The 19,268-nt window shown below is 42.3% G+C and overlaps 1 protein-coding gene across 1 annotated transcript in view; it reads left to right on the forward strand.

Moving 5' to 3' along the window:
* The window catches only part of PITPNC1 (phosphatidylinositol transfer protein cytoplasmic 1), an 864,322-nt gene that overhangs the window by 812,735 nt on the left and 32,319 nt on the right, over positions 1 to 19,268 (forward strand). The window contains exon 8 of the mRNA XM_069199903.1: positions 7,139 to 7,202. Coding sequence (XP_069056004.1) covers positions 7,139 to 7,202 — 64 coding nt within the window. The remainder of the gene's footprint in view (positions 1 to 7,138; positions 7,203 to 19,268) is intronic.

Here is a 19,268-nt window from a genome sequence, read left to right on the forward strand (position 1 = left end):
ACTGTCATTTACTCATGCCATCACGGCATTGCTGTGATATATTACACAGAAGAAATTGTCAGCAAATAACACAAAATGCAGTTAAAAATAATATACCAAATTAATTTATGTGTACCATTTTCTTTACACTTGTGAAATGTCAATGACTATTTTATTTGTTTGAAAGCAAAAATCCAGAAATATATGTTAACATTTATCTAGCTAGGCCTCTCTACACTGTGCATCATGTTTGCAGCCCCAGCCTAAGACTTAAATACTCAGTGTATTCAAGGAATTGTACTTTGTGTTTGCTTCAGTTAACTACTGCATTTGCTGACTATGATTGTACATGGAAATTCAAGTATTGTTTGTTTAAGAATGAATGATTGGTCAAACTAAAGTGTGTCAAATGTCAATATTAAGGAAATTTAAGTGGTGAACAGCCATATGTATGAATATACAAAAGAGGCCAAGGTTGGAATGGGCATACAGAGAACACTGCATTGTTACAAGAAGTGATCATTCAAAGGAGAGTGATGATTGCATTGCCATAGAAAATGAAGTATTTTATCATGCAGCAGAAGAAATTTCTTTACAGAGAAGCAATGAATTGTTAGGCATTGACAACAATCTTTCCTCTATCTCAAATGTGATTTAGACTGCAAATGGCCTAAAGTGGGCTTGAAGCCTGTGTCCATATATGTGTACATCTCCCTTGTGCTATAAGTTTGGCCTGGTTTCTTTCTCTCTGTGTTTGTTTGGTTTTATCTGCATTGTTTTGGACTTTGTGTTCTGACATGTTTGTTGTCTTTGTGTGTCAGTCTCTGTTTACTGGTTTGTGGAGCTGTGCACCTGTCCCTTTGGCTTCCCTTGCACCTCTTTAAGAGTCTTTCACTCCTAACTCTCTGTCAGGTCCACATTCTTCACATCGTTTGCCCCCTTCTTCCTTCCCTTTAGCCCTGTTATCCTCTTCTGCTTTCTCCTTACCATCTATACACCCAAGTTTCAATACCACTACCAATGTATTGTGAGGACATCTCCCTTATCCTCTCTCACTTGTTACCTTCTTTCCACTCTCCAAACCACTCTAGTATTTTAAGATGGCCTTAGAACAGTATAAAAAGTTCCACAATCAGCTAACATCACACGTGTCTTTGTTGGAATGGGTGACTGCATGTCAGGCGCTCTATTTATATGGTTGCGTTCTGTGTACAGGTGACTGTCTGCTGGTCGATGTGTGGGCGGTTGTACGTTTGTTGTCAGCATATGTACATATATTTGTCATCTGTGCCTGTGTGCGCTATTGTTTTGCTTTTCACTAATGACTGAACTGACAAAAATCTCTGGAATGCACTTCCTAATCCAAAGAAGACCTTTATTATTTCACTAAGCGATGTTCCTAAAAGGAGATTAGCATGTTGAAAGCACACGTTTAAAAATAGTCACAGCAATGAAAGGAAAACATACCAAAATGATTCTCCCCTGCAATATACACAGCAAATATATGTATCTATATTATAATGCAAAGCAAATAATGAATTAAAAATGCATCAATGGATGGCCTGTCAGGTGCTTCATCTTTCCCATGCCAGCAAGACGATGACCCCGTTCGACTGCGAAAGAGAAATTGATCTCTACCCTCACAGGAAATATATCAGGCATCCGACGTCTAGAATCCTGATTGAGGCCACTGACTCTCTCACTGTCGCACTGGGTCTTTTTATATCTTAAAAAAACAAAATGAGCTTGCTGGAAACACCCGTCATTTCGCAATTCAAACATGCTGGCTAGTTTAGGTATGCTTTGAAAATAACAGGTTTGGGTTTGGCCACAATCCCAAGATGTCAAATCAAAACAAGGCCGTTCCCTGCTGTCTGAGTACATCCTTATCAACCAAAGCCCTTGGTGAGAAAAAGCACGAAAACAAAACAGAATGCACAGTTTACGGTGTGGAAAAGTATGGACAGCCTTTAACATGGCAGTGTCTAATGCTACGATAAAGTCACTAGGCAGAATGAATCCGAGGCTAAACTGAATACAACATGTAGTCTGTAACTGGTGAACACTGGACAGCTAATCCAGGTGCAAAGTGGAGCAACACAAAGTCAGTGGTCAAAACACACATTTCCCTGCAGCTATAAAGCAGTACATGGAACAGGACCACTTTCTTTCAGGAATAAAATCACCAAATACATTCAACAAAGGAACCTTGGTTCCAGAGCACCTCACCTCAAAATCCCACCATACAAGAAAAAAACATGTGATACATTTTGCTCTGTTCAAGCAGTCAAACTATGGAATTCATTACCCCCAAACATAAAATACATGGATAACTGTGTTATCTTCAGAAGACTACTCAAGAGTTGGCTCTTTCCTACATAACCACCATTCTCAATACTAATGTACAGCATATCCCTGTGTATGTAAATATTTATAATTTGATTATGTAAATGTATCTAGGTATGTGTATTTCTTTGTACAAATATGTATAATTCTCTTTTTTTAAATATATAGCTATTTTTTTAGGTCTGTTTAGCTAATGTATATATATTACTCATGGTTAAAGATATATATATATATATATATATATATATATATATATCATTCTATGCTTAACATGTATATAGGTCACTGCATAGTTTTTATATGTTATTTGATTAGATGCCTATGGGTCTCTTTTTAATTTATCATGTAAATATTTTCATAACTATTTTATCTACAAGTGCATCACTATTGAAATATGGAGGAAGATATATTAAAAGAATAGTTATATAAATACACAAATTAGCTTAAAGTACAGCAACACTTGAAAGTCTGAGTTTATAAAAACAGCTTTAAATCTCGATATATCATCTTCCTTATACATATATACCCTCTATGTACTTATGTGTCTGTATATTTATTACTTTACTCTTACTGTAGAAGAGAAAACAAAGCTTTGACTCTCTCCAGTGCACTACTTTATGTCTCACCCTATACCTCTATCAATCTATCCTCTAGCTCCATTCTCTGATTCATCCCAAAGCTCATTCTACTACTATGATCTCAAAAATAACCCATTCTAAATTCTTCCCTCCTCTATCCCTCCTTGGATCACCCCAAACCTCATTTTGCTACTATGATCTCCCAAACACCTGTTTCTAAATTCTTCCCTCATGTATATCTCCTCCATCTTTCCTTTTACTCATCCCAAATCTCATCTTACTACTATGATCTACCAAATAACACTTTCTAGACACTTTTTAGGCTCTTCCCTCTTCTATCCCTCCATTATCCTATTCATTCCAACTAACAGACTCGCATGCCCACCACTCAAATTAACTCATATTTCCCTATACCAATCCACCACTAACCCTTTTTGGGTTCCGGAGTAGTGTGCTACTCACCGAAAAGTGCTTTGATGCCTCATGCGGGGGAGTAAGCACTATATAAAATATAGATATGAATACAATTACAATATATTTCTATCTCGTCTTAGCTGTAACTGCAGCACATTCATTAGAAGAAGGAACCAAGATTTTGAAGCTCGTTCTGTAAAGACATTGTTACTTCATATAATTGTGTAAGCAGAGTTCGTGCGACATGCCTTGCTGTAAATGTGACATTGTTGTGCAAAGGATATATGAAAATTGGTTACTTCCATTACAATATGCAGTAACCACAAACACGCTGTCAGACCAAATTAACCAAAATACCACTGTCTGTGTCAACATGAGCTTTCCCCGATGTCTCAACATTAACCATGACTAGAAATAAATCAATGTTGTTTTGTTAAACCTGCTAGCCAACCACCTTTTTCTCCCAGACCCTTCTCCTATCATGCACACACTATTGACCACATTTATATAGAAAACGAAGTTTATTTTACAAGGAGAGGGAGTAGCCACAGGATGGTTTCACTTAAGTCCTGGTGGACCAGGCATGTAGCAGACAATGCTGTTAGGAAAATGCTTATCTCAAGTGAACGATGCATTTTGTGAATTTTAGCTGACCTACTAAAACTTTAGTTAATGTAATGTAAATTTGCTGACTTTAAACATAACTCAAGTAAGGTTTTGAGCTCACCGAGCCTGCTTAGACCTGACATTAAGGCGAACTCTTAGGGACCACTATGGAGGGAGTTAGTTTGATGAATGTTTCCAAGTTGTGATAACACCCCTATAAATAAGCTGGGTCCAGAAATAGGAAATCATCCAAGTAGTATGCAGTGTAGGGTAAACTGTGTACTTTGTACTAACAAATGGCTGAACAATCTGAAATATCCACATAAAATGGAGCATCCATTTAGTGTACGTTGGTTGAAATAATACATTCTTTCGAACATGAAAGTTGAACGTCTGAAACTGTGAGGATAGCCCCTTGTGCAACCTGAAAGTGTTGTCAGATTCAGCCACAAAGGAGCCTTATACTTGTGCTTGCAGTCTGGAAGATGTCTCATGAAAAGAGGTGTACCAAAAGGGCAAGGTGATGCATCTCTCACAGAACTTGAGGGTAGCAACTTCTAGTTTTTGGAACAATGTTGCAAAACCAAGATACAGAATTCAGAAATCTTTCTGCTCAAAGGGTGTGGCAGTATGTTCAATCGAACAGAAGAGTGGGCCTTCATGAAGCACTGGTCCTGAGATTTACTTAGGAGTTACTTTTTTCCCCTCCCTTCTTAAAACATTTGAATGTTGGGTAACTTGGATTACCGCAAATGTAAAGCTGCTATATCTTGCACAAGGTCACCTTATTTAATTGCCAAGCTGTGCTTTTCTTGGTGTCATGCTCTCCCATGTCTCTTGAGCTATACATTTACATCCATCTGTTAGCAAGCCTTCATTTATTTGGCAGTTACACCAAATCTTAACCAAAAATTGCTTGAAAATCACTGAGCACAAAAGTTGAAACATTAAAAATCGTGATCTTGCTAAACAGAGTTGTATACCTAGAAACCTGCAATCCAATTTGTTGCGGTTGCTTTATTTACCTTCATTCAGCTTATTTTCCCTGGCACCAGTGTTGATAAGAGAAAATATCACAGGATTCACAATGCAGATAACCTCTGGAAGTGCTGCTTTCCCTACCTCAGGGACGTGCCCACTCTTAGCATGCCACCTTAAAGAAAACCTCAAAGAAGGTCCTTTTTAGGTTTCGCCTGCACAGCGCTTGCGAAGTCTCTTGCGTTAAAAAAAAATCTATGTATATTTATTAAAAGGGGCTTGGAGCCTGCCCATTACTTACCTATACTTACCATTGGCTGGCGGCTTCATCACTTTACTTAATAGTGGCTGGCTTCCACGTGGCTCCCAAGTCACTTTTGTTTCCTTGCTTCTTATTGGTAAGCATCTCTTCCTCACATCCGTCTTTCTCTGCTGGACATCAGGGCTTTGTCTTGCTGTGGCTCCTGGTCCGAGTTCTGCTTCCGGTGGCCAGCGTCCTTCCACTGCAGGTACTCCTCCATGTTCTAGGCCCGTGATCTGAGGTTGAAAGCTGTGATGTTAATTTCTCGCATAGTTGGAGCAGCTATAGGATGAGCTGGGGTAGTGGTGAGGTGCCGGCATGCCAGTCTGAAGCTTTGGTGCGGTGATGGCCTCAGAAAGATGGAGGTTCGTCTGTCATGCTAGTGGCATGAATTTTATTATTTATGTGCATACAAATATTACTTCCTAATAGCATCTTGCTGCAGGAACGGTGCGGGTACTCGCTGCTGCAGGCGGCCTTTCACACCTACACCCTTTCTGCCTGTAGGAGAACAATCAGATCTCCTCTCCTCTCGTACCTCTCCTCTCGTACCCATCTCTACACCCCGGGCTCTCATTGGTTCCCTATATACACATTTAATATCACCCTTTTGGGGTGACCACCTGTCTGTAACTTTTATGGACAGTCCATAAGTCAGGTGCAATGTCCGTTTTCCGTAATGAATCTTCTCACAGACCCCTTTTGTCTGTAATTTAAAAGATGCTGGCGCCAGCTCTGCCTTGCCATTTGAACAGCTAGTCAGTGACTCAACCAGAGTCTTGTTAAAATACCCGTCTCGGCCCGAGGCCCTCCCCTCCTCCACAAATATCATTGTCTTCTGTCTGCATTGTGCCTCTCCTTAAGAGCTTTCAGGTTTCTTCATTAGGGTTGGGAAATATTGACCTGTTCCTTGTACTTTGAATGGGTGTATACACACAGTAACAGACGTGCCGAGAAGACAAATGCTACATGGACGCTTTATTTGCTGCAGGCAAGATGAAATAGTGTTTAGTCGGAGGCCTACTGGACGCAGTCATTATTATTTGCCAAATTAGTGCACAAAAAAGGATGTTACAGGAAAATACTACTGTGGAAAAAAGTTAGGAGGGAGGGGTGGAAATGGTATATATCCTTCAAGCAGAATTCCACTTAGATTAATTATTTCATGTTTTCTCTAGCGCGCACTAGAACCTTTGGCATTCTGAGCCCTGTACACTGTAAAAAAGAATAAAAGGTAACTCACAAAAAGATGTTAAAAGCTTTCCTAGTTACTGCTAAGGTGAAATATTGTTTAGAAAGAAGAGAACTGGCCGCAGTCATTATTGCGCGGTCAAATTGTTCAATGCACAAAAACCAAAAGGATGTAATTTGGCGATTCTGAAGTGAGAAAAAGTTAAGGGGACCCAAATGTTTGTGCTTAAATGCAGATTTTCACTAAAATGTATGATTTCACAGCTTTGTATAGTACACCCTTTTACCCTTGGAATCAGAGGTGGGCCACCCTTGAAACCGAAAGCAGCCCTGGCACTTTTATCAGACCAGCCTTCGTACTGCACATAACCCATACCGCTGTGCAGCAAATCTAAAAAAAACATTGACAGAGCCAATAGCTCTCGCATAGGCGAAACCTATTGGTTTTGCCAGTGCTTGTTGTGTTGTGCAGACAAAGCGTTGATGAGTGTGATGAGCTCAGAGAGCAATGAAGGGAACCTTCTGGTTAATGGCTGAGCTCACCCACACTGTGGACAGAAGGCCGGGACCGCCTCACCTGCTGTGGCGAGGAAGGTTGTATTGAGTCTGTAGTAAGTAGCTGTGTATGATGAGCGGGCATGCAAGTATAGCAATGCAACATTGTATGCTTCTCTGATTGGTAAGGTGTATACCATCTGCCACCGAAGAATCTTTATCAAAAGTTGTGTTTTTATTTCTATTTTAGGTGGTTCGGGATATATTGCTGATTGGACACAGACAAGCTTTCGCTTGGGTGGACGAGTGGTATGGTAGGTGAACTTAGAATAAGCTACGTGCTGAAAAGTCAAGTTTTCGAATGTTTTGAACTTTAAAGCTTTTGACTCTTTTGCAAACTGTTCACATGCACTCTTGAGTGTTATCTGCTGACAACTCTCTGGGCAAAGATAATGTCGGTTAGCTTTCAGTAGGGCACTCTTGTTGATCTGCAGTTGTGTTCTGAAACAGAGGGATCATTGCTTGAATAGGAAATAGGTAGTTTGCTTTGCAGTTGGTATGTGAGTTGATGAGCTTGAAATACCATGAAATATTGAATTCCTTGTGATTTTACGGCCAAAATAAATCGGCCCACACAGTACTTCTCCATTGCATGGGGTTTTACTCATAATTGTACTATATTGGGGAAATTTTAATGATTTGTAACAGTAAATTTCCATGCTAATTTACTGTACGGTAAAATCACCCCAGTACCATTCATCTTCATCCAACTCCATCCTACTCGTTATTTATTATAGTCATAATAAACGTACCGAACATGGATGACTAGTTAGGCCATTTCACTATCCAGTATTCAAATGTTCATGAATTTCATTCATAAATCAGTTGTTGTAAAACACTTATAGTTGCCTGGTAACCAAACGGTACTCAGATGGAAAACATCACAGTACCTTGTAATCAGTCCAAATAGGTTATAAAAATATGTGTTATATAAAACACTAATCTCTCAGCACACAGAGCCTTTATGCAGCTTCTGCGAAAATAAAAAAATATTACATGTTCCTTCGAGGGAGGAATAGAAGAGAGATTAGAAGTTAATATCACGACCTACGTTAAAGAGATGATGGTAGCATTAGCGTTTCAAAAAGTAGGTGCCATCTTTGACCCAGTTTGTACACACCTGTTCAATAAGGATGCTATGAGTTCTGGTGCAAAAAATGGCTTCTATAACTGCTATGGTATTAAAATATTGCATTCTCAGTGCTCTGGCCCTGGTGCCACTGTGCCTGCTGCACCAATGGTAGCTATGCCTCTGGGCTTGCACCCTATTAAACTGGGGTACTATGATCAACAAGGGTTATAAAATAAAATGTCTAAAGTAAATGCGTTCCGGTATGGGATACTGGTCAAAATTAGTAAAATACGACTATGGTCAAAATTAGTAAAATACGGCTAAAATGATTTAATTTAGAAACATAAATACTTGGAATAATGATGTCAGGGAGTGTTTTATCATTTCAAAAACAGGTGCCTTATTCCTAGCTCCAGTCCAGACAGGCACCTTTGACGCATTTTTGGCACGCCACGGGTACAGCCACAGCCATCTTTAAACAGGGTTCGATAGAGAAGTACATTGCAAGCAGCAAGACTAGAGCACTAACCATTCACAAGAAGCCCTAAAGACAGTGGCCACGCATGTGATAATTAACTACACGGAAGTATGACGAAGATTGTAGCGTGGCAACGCTGAAGAACTCAGTTGGCATAAAATCTAATCATTGGTGCACAGATAAAATGAAAATTATGTAATTACTCTGCATCTTAATAACAAAATGAATAAAGATAGTGAAACAGAGAGCAAAACATAAATGGGTAGAAAGATTGTATACGCCCAATAGAAATCACAATCTTGTCAGTGTAAGAAACGTTATGGCTGCAAGTAGTGTCCCCTAGAGCCCATCCACGTGTTACAATTCAACATTTCTTCAAATAAGCTCATTTTAGACATATTGCTGAAATTTAAGTTACCTGGCGTTGTGAAGACCAACCCGTTTCCTACTGAGATTGTAGGGAGCCAGTGTCCCAAATACAAAAGACGCTATATTTAATTATTATACGATCCTTGTTTTTCTCTAGTGCATACTTTGAGGAAAATTAGTTTACATTTTAAAGTCTTTCTTTCTGAGATGTGTTAAAAAGTCATGCACTCAGTCTATCTACATGGTTTGAATACTGTGCAATAAGCAAGATTGTCGCCATTCAAATTACTATACCTAAGCGGTCACTAATGTAGAATTACATTGCCTGAGAGATCTGTAGGTAAAACACTGTTGGTTTTTAAGACTAAATCTCAGGAAGATGGGTTGCTTAGTATGTAGGCAACAGACTGCAATGATGTACCATTGGTCAAGAATCAAGCATTCAGTACTTTGTGGAGCTCCAGCATTTGGAGTCCTGCCATTTGGAAAAAGCCACAAAGTGAATGGCCATTCCCGGTTAGTTGCCACCTACCACTCTCTGTCCACAGTCCATTTGGTACATGGAGGCTTGTACGTTGCCCTGTCCTCCTCTCCTGGCAGCTTTTAATTACTGCCTGAATATTCTAAAAGAGAGCGGCACAATATGATTTAAAGATATCTTATCAGTTACCTTCTCAGAATCTTCAACCCAATACATCCCAGTTGTGGATGTGGCAAGAATTCCTGCTTAGTCAAGCAAAAACATCACCACCAGAACTTTCTTGGCCTTCCTGTCCACGCACTCCTGACATCCAACAACAGAAGTGACCTACGCTAAATAATAATAGGCATGGGACTAAGGGGAAAAGGATACTGAAAAACACAAAATGACCTTAACACTGTGAATAACAGCAATGTACACAGCTTAAGAGGATTTTGTCCTTAATGAATCAAGATCTATCAGAATTGTAATTTTCCTGATCTGAATCCTGAATATACTCCTTAAAGCAGAAACTTGTATAAAGTGTGTGTTTGCTGCTGATAATTGGAGACCGACTACCGTAGGTTTAACTTTTTCTGGCAAAAAGTCTGAACAGTGTATCAAAGCATAATAAAGTCATTAAACCACTGTCATTGGCATAAAGTATGTAAGGCATCACATTTGACTAGAGAGCTTAAAAATGGGAAGAACCCTAACCTCGTAATATAGCCTGTGATCCTTCTCATCTATGGGTTTCCTCCAAGAAAGGATTTCTCTTAAGAGCATATCTTTGGTGACATATATGTTTCTATTCGTCACTCACTGTACATTTTGGAGATAACCGTTACATTGAAAAGCAGTGACAAACACAACGAAAGACAGGCTTCCATATCTTCCATTAATTTAATTAAACCCCCATCCACGGTAGTTGCAAGGGCACCACTGCCCTTAATACAGGCAGTCCACCTTGGCTCATCATGAAAAAATATTCCCAAATAAGGATATTTGCCAACACCTCAAGCTTTGTGCTGCTAATCAAAAATTATATTTTATTGTATTGTTTCGGAAGATTGTGGTCTTGGTGTGATTATGTTTATGCTGTAAGGAGGAACAGGCCCCTTGCTCTCCCCGCTACCACCACTGCCCTCAAGCTGCTTCTGTCCTAGGAGCCTGCCCACTGCCAGCAGCCAGAAGACCTCCTGCCAGCAGGCCTCAGGTAGCAGGCCCCTGTGCCGGCTACCAGCAGACCTCCCCTCAGGGTTCCGGCCCCATGCCACGCGCCATTCTCCCAGCGCCCTCCTCTTCCCACCTCCCCGCTCCACCCTTTTCCCACTCCTGCTCTGCCCTGCTTCCGCATCCCTAGCACCTCTCCCTGAGGTCTATTTAGAGCACGGCCCTAAACGAACAGGCCTCCTGCTCTCCCAGCTGCCACCACTTCCCTCGAGTTGCTCCTGTCCTAGGAACTTGCCAACTGCCAGCAGCCAGAAGACCTCTTGCTAGCAGACCTCGGTTAGCAGGCCCCTGTGCCTGCTTCCAGCAGACCTCCCCCCCAGGCTTCCTGCCCCCAGGTCCCTCGCTGTTCTCCCCGTGCCCTTCTCTTCCCGCCTCCCGCTCTGCCCTTTCACCCGCACTGCCCCGCTTCTGCCTCCCCAGTACCATTCCCTGAAGCCTATTTACTGAAAGCCACAGCACAGGCGTGCAGCAAGCCCGTCTGCCTCCATCCGCGCCCGGACCACACACATTACCAGGACCCCTCGTTCTCCCACCATCTGCCGCTACTCCGCAGATGAGCACCAGCACTACTACACCGGACGCCAAGACTACTACTGCTGCACACCCTCTCTGCCCTCCACTGAAGGACCTTTCGCCTGTCGCCACTGCCACTTCTCCTGCTTCACAGGACTGCCTATCCACACAGGACCCAACACCACTACCTCCCGGAAGACCACATTAACCCGGAAATGCTACACTGCATCCTGCTCAGTGCCTGCTCCCTCAGCAACTACCCTCACCCTAGGCATCTCCTTCATCACTGAAACATGGATCAACTCTGCCTCCAACCCCAACAACACCACCGCCACCCCTGTCGGATACAAGACGATACACCAGACCCTAGCAAGCACGGCGGGGGAATGGCCATAATATTCAAGGAAACCATCCAACGCCCCGCCACTAACGACGACTCAACATCTTTCATGGAGCACCATAACTTCCTACTACACATTGATGCCAAGACAACCATAAAAGGTACTTTTGCATACAGACTACCAGGACCCTGGCCAGCATTCTCCAACCCTTGCCATCGACTCCCTCTACCATGTGCTGCTTGGTGACCTCATCTTGCACATCAAGAACTCCAAGGACGCCAGCTCCACATCCCTGCTGGAGAACTTTAACAACATCGGACTCACCCAACTAGTCTCCAAACCCACCCACAGAGCTGGACACACCCTAGACACCATCTTCTCCTCCGGCGACAGAATCAAATTCACCCACACCATGGAACTCCCCTGGACTGACCACACAATCATCCATTTCACCATCTCTAAGACCCATCACACCATCACCAAGCACCTAAGCTCCACCCACTGCAGCTGTGGAAAAGTAACTGAGAGCCAATGGATACAGGCTCTCAGTGCCACACCACCTGACACGTCAGCCAACCTCGACCAGGATGTCCACAACTTCTCCACCTGGATCAGCAAATGTGCGGACAAAATTGCCCCTCTGAAACCAGCAAAAGCCAACAGAATGTCAAGACAAGCCAGCTGGTACACGCCAGAGCTCAGAACCACCAAGCGCAACTGTCTTCTACTCGAGAAGGGAAGGCGCATCTCCAAGGACACCTCCAACGGAGCCACACACAAAACAGCACTCAACGACTACCAACGGCACATCAAGAAGGCCAAAAGAGCAGCCATAATGATCCGCATCAATGCCGCAACCAGCCACACCAAGGAACTCTTCAAAATCATCAAGAAATTCTCCAACCCGACTGCCACAGAAATCACAGTACACTCCTCCCAACAACTCTGCAACTCACTACCCGACTACTTCCACAGCAAAATTGCCAACATCTACAACAACTTTGACCCCCAACCCACCTCGCTGAGCCTACACAACCTCACCCAACCAGCGAACCCCAACCCAGCTATAACCACCTGGGCCCACTGGACATCCAGACCACCGCGACCATCATATCCTCCATCAACTCCTGGGCACCCACCGACCATGCCCCCACCATCTCTTCAACCTCGGATCCAACATAATCAGCTCCAAACTCGCCAACCTCCACAGCATCGTTCCCAGATGGATGGAAGCACGCAGACATCAGACCTTCCCTAAAGCAGCCCTCAGCTGACTCCAGCGATCTGAAGAACTACCTGCTGATCTCCCTGCTCCCATACCCAGCCAAAGTACTCGAGAAGGCCATCAACGACAGCTCACCGACTACCTAGAATGAAACCACCTACTTGATGCATCACAATCAGGTTTCTGGGCCAACCATAGCACCAAGACTGCACTCATCACCGCAACAAACAACATCAGAACCCTCATCGACCAAGGAGAAACAGCGGGTTAGATTCTCCTCAACCTGTCTGCAGCATTCAACACTATAGCCCACCACATCTTCATCGACAGACTCAACAACTTCAGCATTCAACAACACACTCTTAAGCTGATAATCCCATTTATCTCAGGCCGCACCAGAGCATCCGTTTACCCCCTTTCACCTCTGCTCCTCAGGACATCATATGCGGCATGCCCCAAGGATCATCCCTCAGCCCCACTCTGTTTAACGTCTACATAACCCTCCTCGCGGACATCGTCAGATCCCACTGACTCAACATCATCTCCTATGTCAACAACATGCAGCTCGTCCTATCGCTCACCAAAGACCCTTCTAACACCAAACCAACTTTTGCAGTGCCACGACCGACATAGTCAACTGGATGAGAGACAGCTGCCTCAAACTGAACTCTGACAAAACTGAGGTACTGATCTTCAGAAAGAACACCTCCACTTGGGACCACAGCTGGTGGCCGGAAGAACTCGGACCCATCCCGACACTGACAGACCATGCTTGCAACCTCAGCATAATCCTGGACAGCCAGCTGACCATGAAACAACAAGTCAATCCAGTCTCCTCCTCCTGCTTCCACACCCTCCGCAAAATCTTCACATGGATCCAAGTAAATACCAGAAAGGTTGTAGCGCAAGCACTTGTCACCAGCCGCCTCGACTACGGCAATGGACCTTACACCGGTATTTCTTCCCAGTAGACTTGAGAAAGTCTTGTTGATGCAGACGCAGCAACCTCAGCGCCCATATACCCCCAGGGGTGATAGTGTTGTGCTTTAAAAAAGACTGATTGATTGATTGATTGACAAGTCTAATGTTGCAAACGAGTACACAAGTCAAGTATCATAGCCATAATTCAAGGCAACTCAGTTTCTGAAAATGATTATCAAAACCTTGTAAGATTTTGTTTAAATTAACAATAAAAAATTAATAGGATACAAGCTTGTCTACAGCCACGTTTCACACTGTAAGTTTCCAGGCCCCATTTAATTCAATGTCCTGCTTGTCCAGATTGAACAATCGCCCAGTTATTACAGTACTATGTTTGCATCCCCTTGGCAAATTGGTTGGAATACTCATCTTGACCCAGGGGAATACTCAGTCCGCTGAATCAAATGATGTTTCGGGATTGACATAACAGTAGTCAAGCACCTGGTTTTCCTTGTTGATTGCTTTCTCTGTAAGCCCCAAAACGAGATTTTCGAACGCCACTTTAAGCACTTGGAATGGCAACAATTCCATGAGCCCAGTCAAGTATCCTTAGCAATATTGCCTTCACTAATGATGTTCTCTGAGGGCAGACCTTCACCAAAAGGTGATAATTTCTTATTGAAGCAACATTACCCTTTTTGTGGACTGTAACAAGTAGAAAGGCATCTCAAGCATTTGCAATGAAATTTGTAGCCACTGTGGCTAGTGAAATATGTTTAAGTAGCTTTGCCAATAATTTAGGCTGCCTTTTAATAAATATATTAGCTAGCCCATCAAGGCTCTCCACCTAAGAGTTGTCTGTTCAGCCAGTAAAGCTATTCTGTCCAATTAGGATGCCTAGACCGTCTGATTTATTATGTCTCTCTGGTTGAAGGAGCAAATCATACAATGTTTAAGAACCTGACAGGTTATTATTATTGTGCAGAGAGATCTATACTTCCCAAATGTGCTGGCTGGTCAGTGAAAAATATGTGTCCTATCCTTGCCTTTATGAAAGAACCTCTCAGCCAGCTTCCAAAACCTCCTGATATTACTGTCTTATATAGTTTTTATAATTAGAAGCCAACTGTCTTGATTGGCTTTTCACTTTTTTTTGTGCTACAAATTTAAACTATATCCCATCTTTGTCTGGCTGACATTTACTCTTTTCAACAGCACATATTTTATGATGGCATGCCGGTGTCTTGCTGTCAAACTATGGGGGATTAATCCTTAGAGGCCTAATAGCATTTTGTGCTTTCTAGACAAAACCAGTACCAAAAATACTGCTTACATGTTGAACCTTACAAGTAGTGTCCACATCACGTTTTAAGGCGATACCAAGAAGCTAGACAGCCTTTGACTAGTTGAAGTGACTTATCACCATCTGATGCATCAAGTGTCATTCTTCAGAGTCGCTGACCACCAGTCAGTGAACTTAAGTGTCATACAGATGCTGTTGTTACCATAAGTGTTGTATATTGAGAGATGATTTCTGAATACCAAATCGAATATTCGAAATAAAGATAGGCAATATTTTGCCAAAGGACTTATTAGAATTAGCCAGTCTGTTATTTCATGTTCAGTAGTCAGGTATACCACCATCAAATCGACCATTCAGCATTCTAAAATTAGCTCTCAAAAGCTATGAATGTAAGATCTTAGAACTTATATCCAGTTGAGGTGTAACACTTGCGGAGTAACCTGTGTTCAAGGACCTGATTTAGATGTTGACAGAGAGGGAACTCCATCTCAACCGCGACAGAGTTCCCTCCCTGCCAACATAGTGGTCTGCCAGCCTGATTTTGCTGGGGGTGGACCTAAAGTTTGGCCACGGCGGTGATTACTCCATCACCGCTACAGCTTAATAACTTCAGTGGCCCAATGGAGTTACGGCCGTCTGAGAATTGGCTATCTGCCTGTCCACCCAGTTAGATGGGTCGATATATAGCCATTTTTGTTTTACTGTCCATCAGACACAGGCAAACCCTGGTGATGAGGGACAGTGCAAAAAAGAAATAATGCTTCTCTCGCCATTGGAGGTGACTCACATTGCGAGGGGGGCATTATCACATTTATTTTCAAAAAGAAAATCCCGTTTCGGGATTTACTTTTTGAAAATAAAAAAGGAAAACTAGTTGGTGCAAGGATCCATCGTGTTGACCGAGCCCTGCACCAAACAGCGAAATGCATTGACAAGAACCACTATGTCAGCGGTTCCTGCCAATGCTTTATAAATGATTGCCAGCTTGGTGGTCATTTATAAATTTGGCGGGCATTGCCTGCAGCAGAGTAATTCACTCCGTCGCCCTGGCAGTACACCAGGCCTTCCATGAGGAAATAAATTACCCCCTAAATGCTGAATAATGAGAATACAAGCTTTTGGATGATACCTAGAAATTGAATCAGGAGCTCACGCAAGCTTATTATTTGAGAGCATAACATTCTGACGTGGAAAATACAGATAGATAACTACATGCAATTTAAGAAATCTCCTTGGTGAAACAATCACATAGCCCAACCATTAAAGCACCCAAGGGTCTACCTTTTTAGCACAAGTGCCTTGAAGGGTGAGTAAATTATATGGATCTTACATTTCTTACATTTCATCCAGTGTCCAAGGCTGTGTATGTACAAAGGAGTGTTTAAAATATACAAGGGGACCCAAGGATACCAACTGACCGAGGGTAGCCACAAAGCTGTGAGGACCAAAGGTCTCTAAACATACACATAATAGAGTAATGCCCTAAGGGCACACTAATAATGCATAGAGAAAATTCAAAACAATCAGTAATTTATTTGTATGAAAAAAGTTAAAATCTGTTCTGTTAGGGGTATGTACCCCTAGGCAGCGCGCCAAAGCAGGTATATTACACAAACAAACAGGCAAAAGAAAAAGGTTGTGACATCAACAAGTACATAGAATCAAAAGGTCACATTTCATATTAAAAGAAAACACTACTGCACCAAAAATAGCAATTTTTTAGATTTATGCGGGTCAGAGTGATTTGGTCAACGACATTTTGATCCCCTAAGCATATGGGATCATCATCAGGACAACACAATATTTGCATGGCTACATAATTTATATACAGTAAATCAATGAGTACACGTTGCAACCCAGTCATTGAAGGGAAGCTCAAAGCATTAATATCCAGTACAGCAACTGACCAGTCAATTATGATATAAGCTGAATAATACTTATTGCGGGGAACTTGTAGCCAACTAAATGCAGACTTTAATAAAGAAGAACCTGAGGGTCAAACACAATGGAAAACATAGCGGGTCGTGCCCAGAGCTAGTGGTGTGTTGGGTGCATGGGGGGCAGCTTCCCATGGTGCACCATCAGGGGCATCATCCAAAAAGCATTCAAAACTATGTACGAAGGAGTGGCATCCACAACTTCAGGTTGTTAACTGAGTTGTACTAATACTGTGTTAACTAATGCTCTACACAGCTGTGCCGCGTATTTGAGAGATCTTGCATCAGCTACTTCTTAATTTAAATTATTTGCTTTAGCACTATGAGAACTATCACTGCTGCCATGATACTCTCCCTCCATCAAGTTAAAAAACAATTGGGACGGGCTGTCACTCAAATTGAATGCCGCTTCTCAAACTACTAGTAGGCATACTGACTGATGGAATAACTACAACATCTCTTGCACCTCTCTTGGTATCCTTAACTATGGATATTGGCACACCATGATATCTCTAAACGTGGAGAGATTGGGCATGTACCACAAATCCACAAATAAATCTCTGGTAGGGGGTAATATTAGGACCCTCCTACTTGCACAAAAGTGTAGGGCTCTGTCTGGATGATTGAATAAAACAAATTTATTTTCTGCAGACATATTCGTCCTCAACTGGGGTATAGTATGAAATAACTATATTCTACTACAGTTCCAGGGTTAACTGTTGTTCATTGTGAACATTACATTTTAGGCCCAACAGATGCTGTTCAGGCTTTACATTACAGGATGCTGTACTGCCCAGAGCTAACTCAACATTAATCCAGTCTTGAGACTGACTGGATAGGGAGCGTCCTTCTGTGACACGAGTGAAAGCACTGCTTTGGCCAGCATCACCACCACCAGCCAAATAGAGACATCTGCAGATGAAATGCCCCTGGCTGGTTTCTTACTTTTGGTCAGTAACATCTGATACACCCTAGTGGGCTAATTCCTAATATCACTTACGTTAAGATATTAATTCTATACCTGTCACCACCTTTGTTACTGACTTAGGGGAACCTCTACTACAGGTGCCTTCCCAGCTCTACCTTCTCTCTGGTTATGCTTACTGTGCTTGGGGGAATGTCTTTTGGCATGAGGTCCCAGGGTGTGAAAGGAGGTATCGCTAGGATCAGGGTTATCAGCTTTATGAAGACATGAATAAACCATACGAGGATAATTCATGGAAATTAGGACCACACTTTCTTCAAGAGACACCCATCTTAAATCCTGTGATTAAGTTAATGGCTATGAATGGATCATTCAGCTGTACAAGATCTTTTGTTGTTGACAGTATCACAACAAACTTTAGCAAGACTTTCAAGCATCTCACTCACTATGACTAAAAAAATGTGTTTGGTCTTTGAGGCATACAGACTAACCAAGAGGAAGAGAAAAGTATTAATGACTTGCAAAGGTCCTGCTTGGAAGGGATTGTTGACAGTATTATGATTCAATTCCGTGTTTACAATCACTGGTCTATCCTTGTGCACAGTTTTGGGCCAGACATAGACATTAAACTTTCATGGCCATTGTGTATGAATGAATGATAGTTGCTAATCACAGCAGATACCTGGGGATTGCCTTCCACCTTTCCACATGGGATTTGAAATTAGCAAGGGGATTTCATTTGAAGTGGCAGGTGCATGCTCAGTTGAATCGACCATTGACCCAGGTTGCCTTATCTGGCAGTATTGGCAGTCAAGTCATTTGGTGATTCCATGTTTGAACCGTGGCAATTGTGTTGCAACTTAATAGCACTCCTTCAAAATGCACGGTGGCTAAAGATAGGACTACATGCATCACAAGATCAGATACCAAATTAGGGACAAAGACAACGAATGGATTGATAGATTTAGTGGGGATCAAAGAACATACACCCACCTTATTCTTGGGACTACACTCTTTAGCGATAGCAGATGGATTTAAAATGTAGACTTTCTAAAGTGGAAGGGAAAATATGTCTCACAGGGAGAACCAGAGGTCGAAGCTGATACCCACGGAGCCTATGCTTTCGGAAACAATTGAAAGAGTAGCTTAAGATGCTATTCTGTAGTTGTGATGTGCACAAACCACCACAACCCCATCTTTACAGCCAGTTCAAGAGAATTGCTGAGATCAGAATCCACTCTTGGACCATCATCCTTAGGCCTGGCGTTCCAGCCAGCCCTCTTCATCCATTTATCTTTAATTGTATTGTGTTCACATTTTTTTCTGCCCTCCACAGGATTCTGCGTGAAGCAGTGGGTCAGCTCACTTCAGCCACTGGCTAACTTCACTGAGTGTTGGCATTCCACCTCTTCACAAAAAGCATATCCACACGAAACAGTTCCCTTAAGTGCCAGGACTACTATTGCAATGTGTGCTTTTTAAGACCAAAAACTATTTTTGCTTGTAACCAATGATTTTGTCCACATTAATGAGGGCCCAGTAG

The sequence above is a fragment of the Pleurodeles waltl genome, chromosome 7, assembly GCF_031143425.1.
Source record: "Pleurodeles waltl isolate 20211129_DDA chromosome 7, aPleWal1.hap1.20221129, whole genome shotgun sequence".
Classification (NCBI taxonomy): Eukaryota; Metazoa; Chordata; class Amphibia; order Caudata; family Salamandridae; genus Pleurodeles; species Pleurodeles waltl.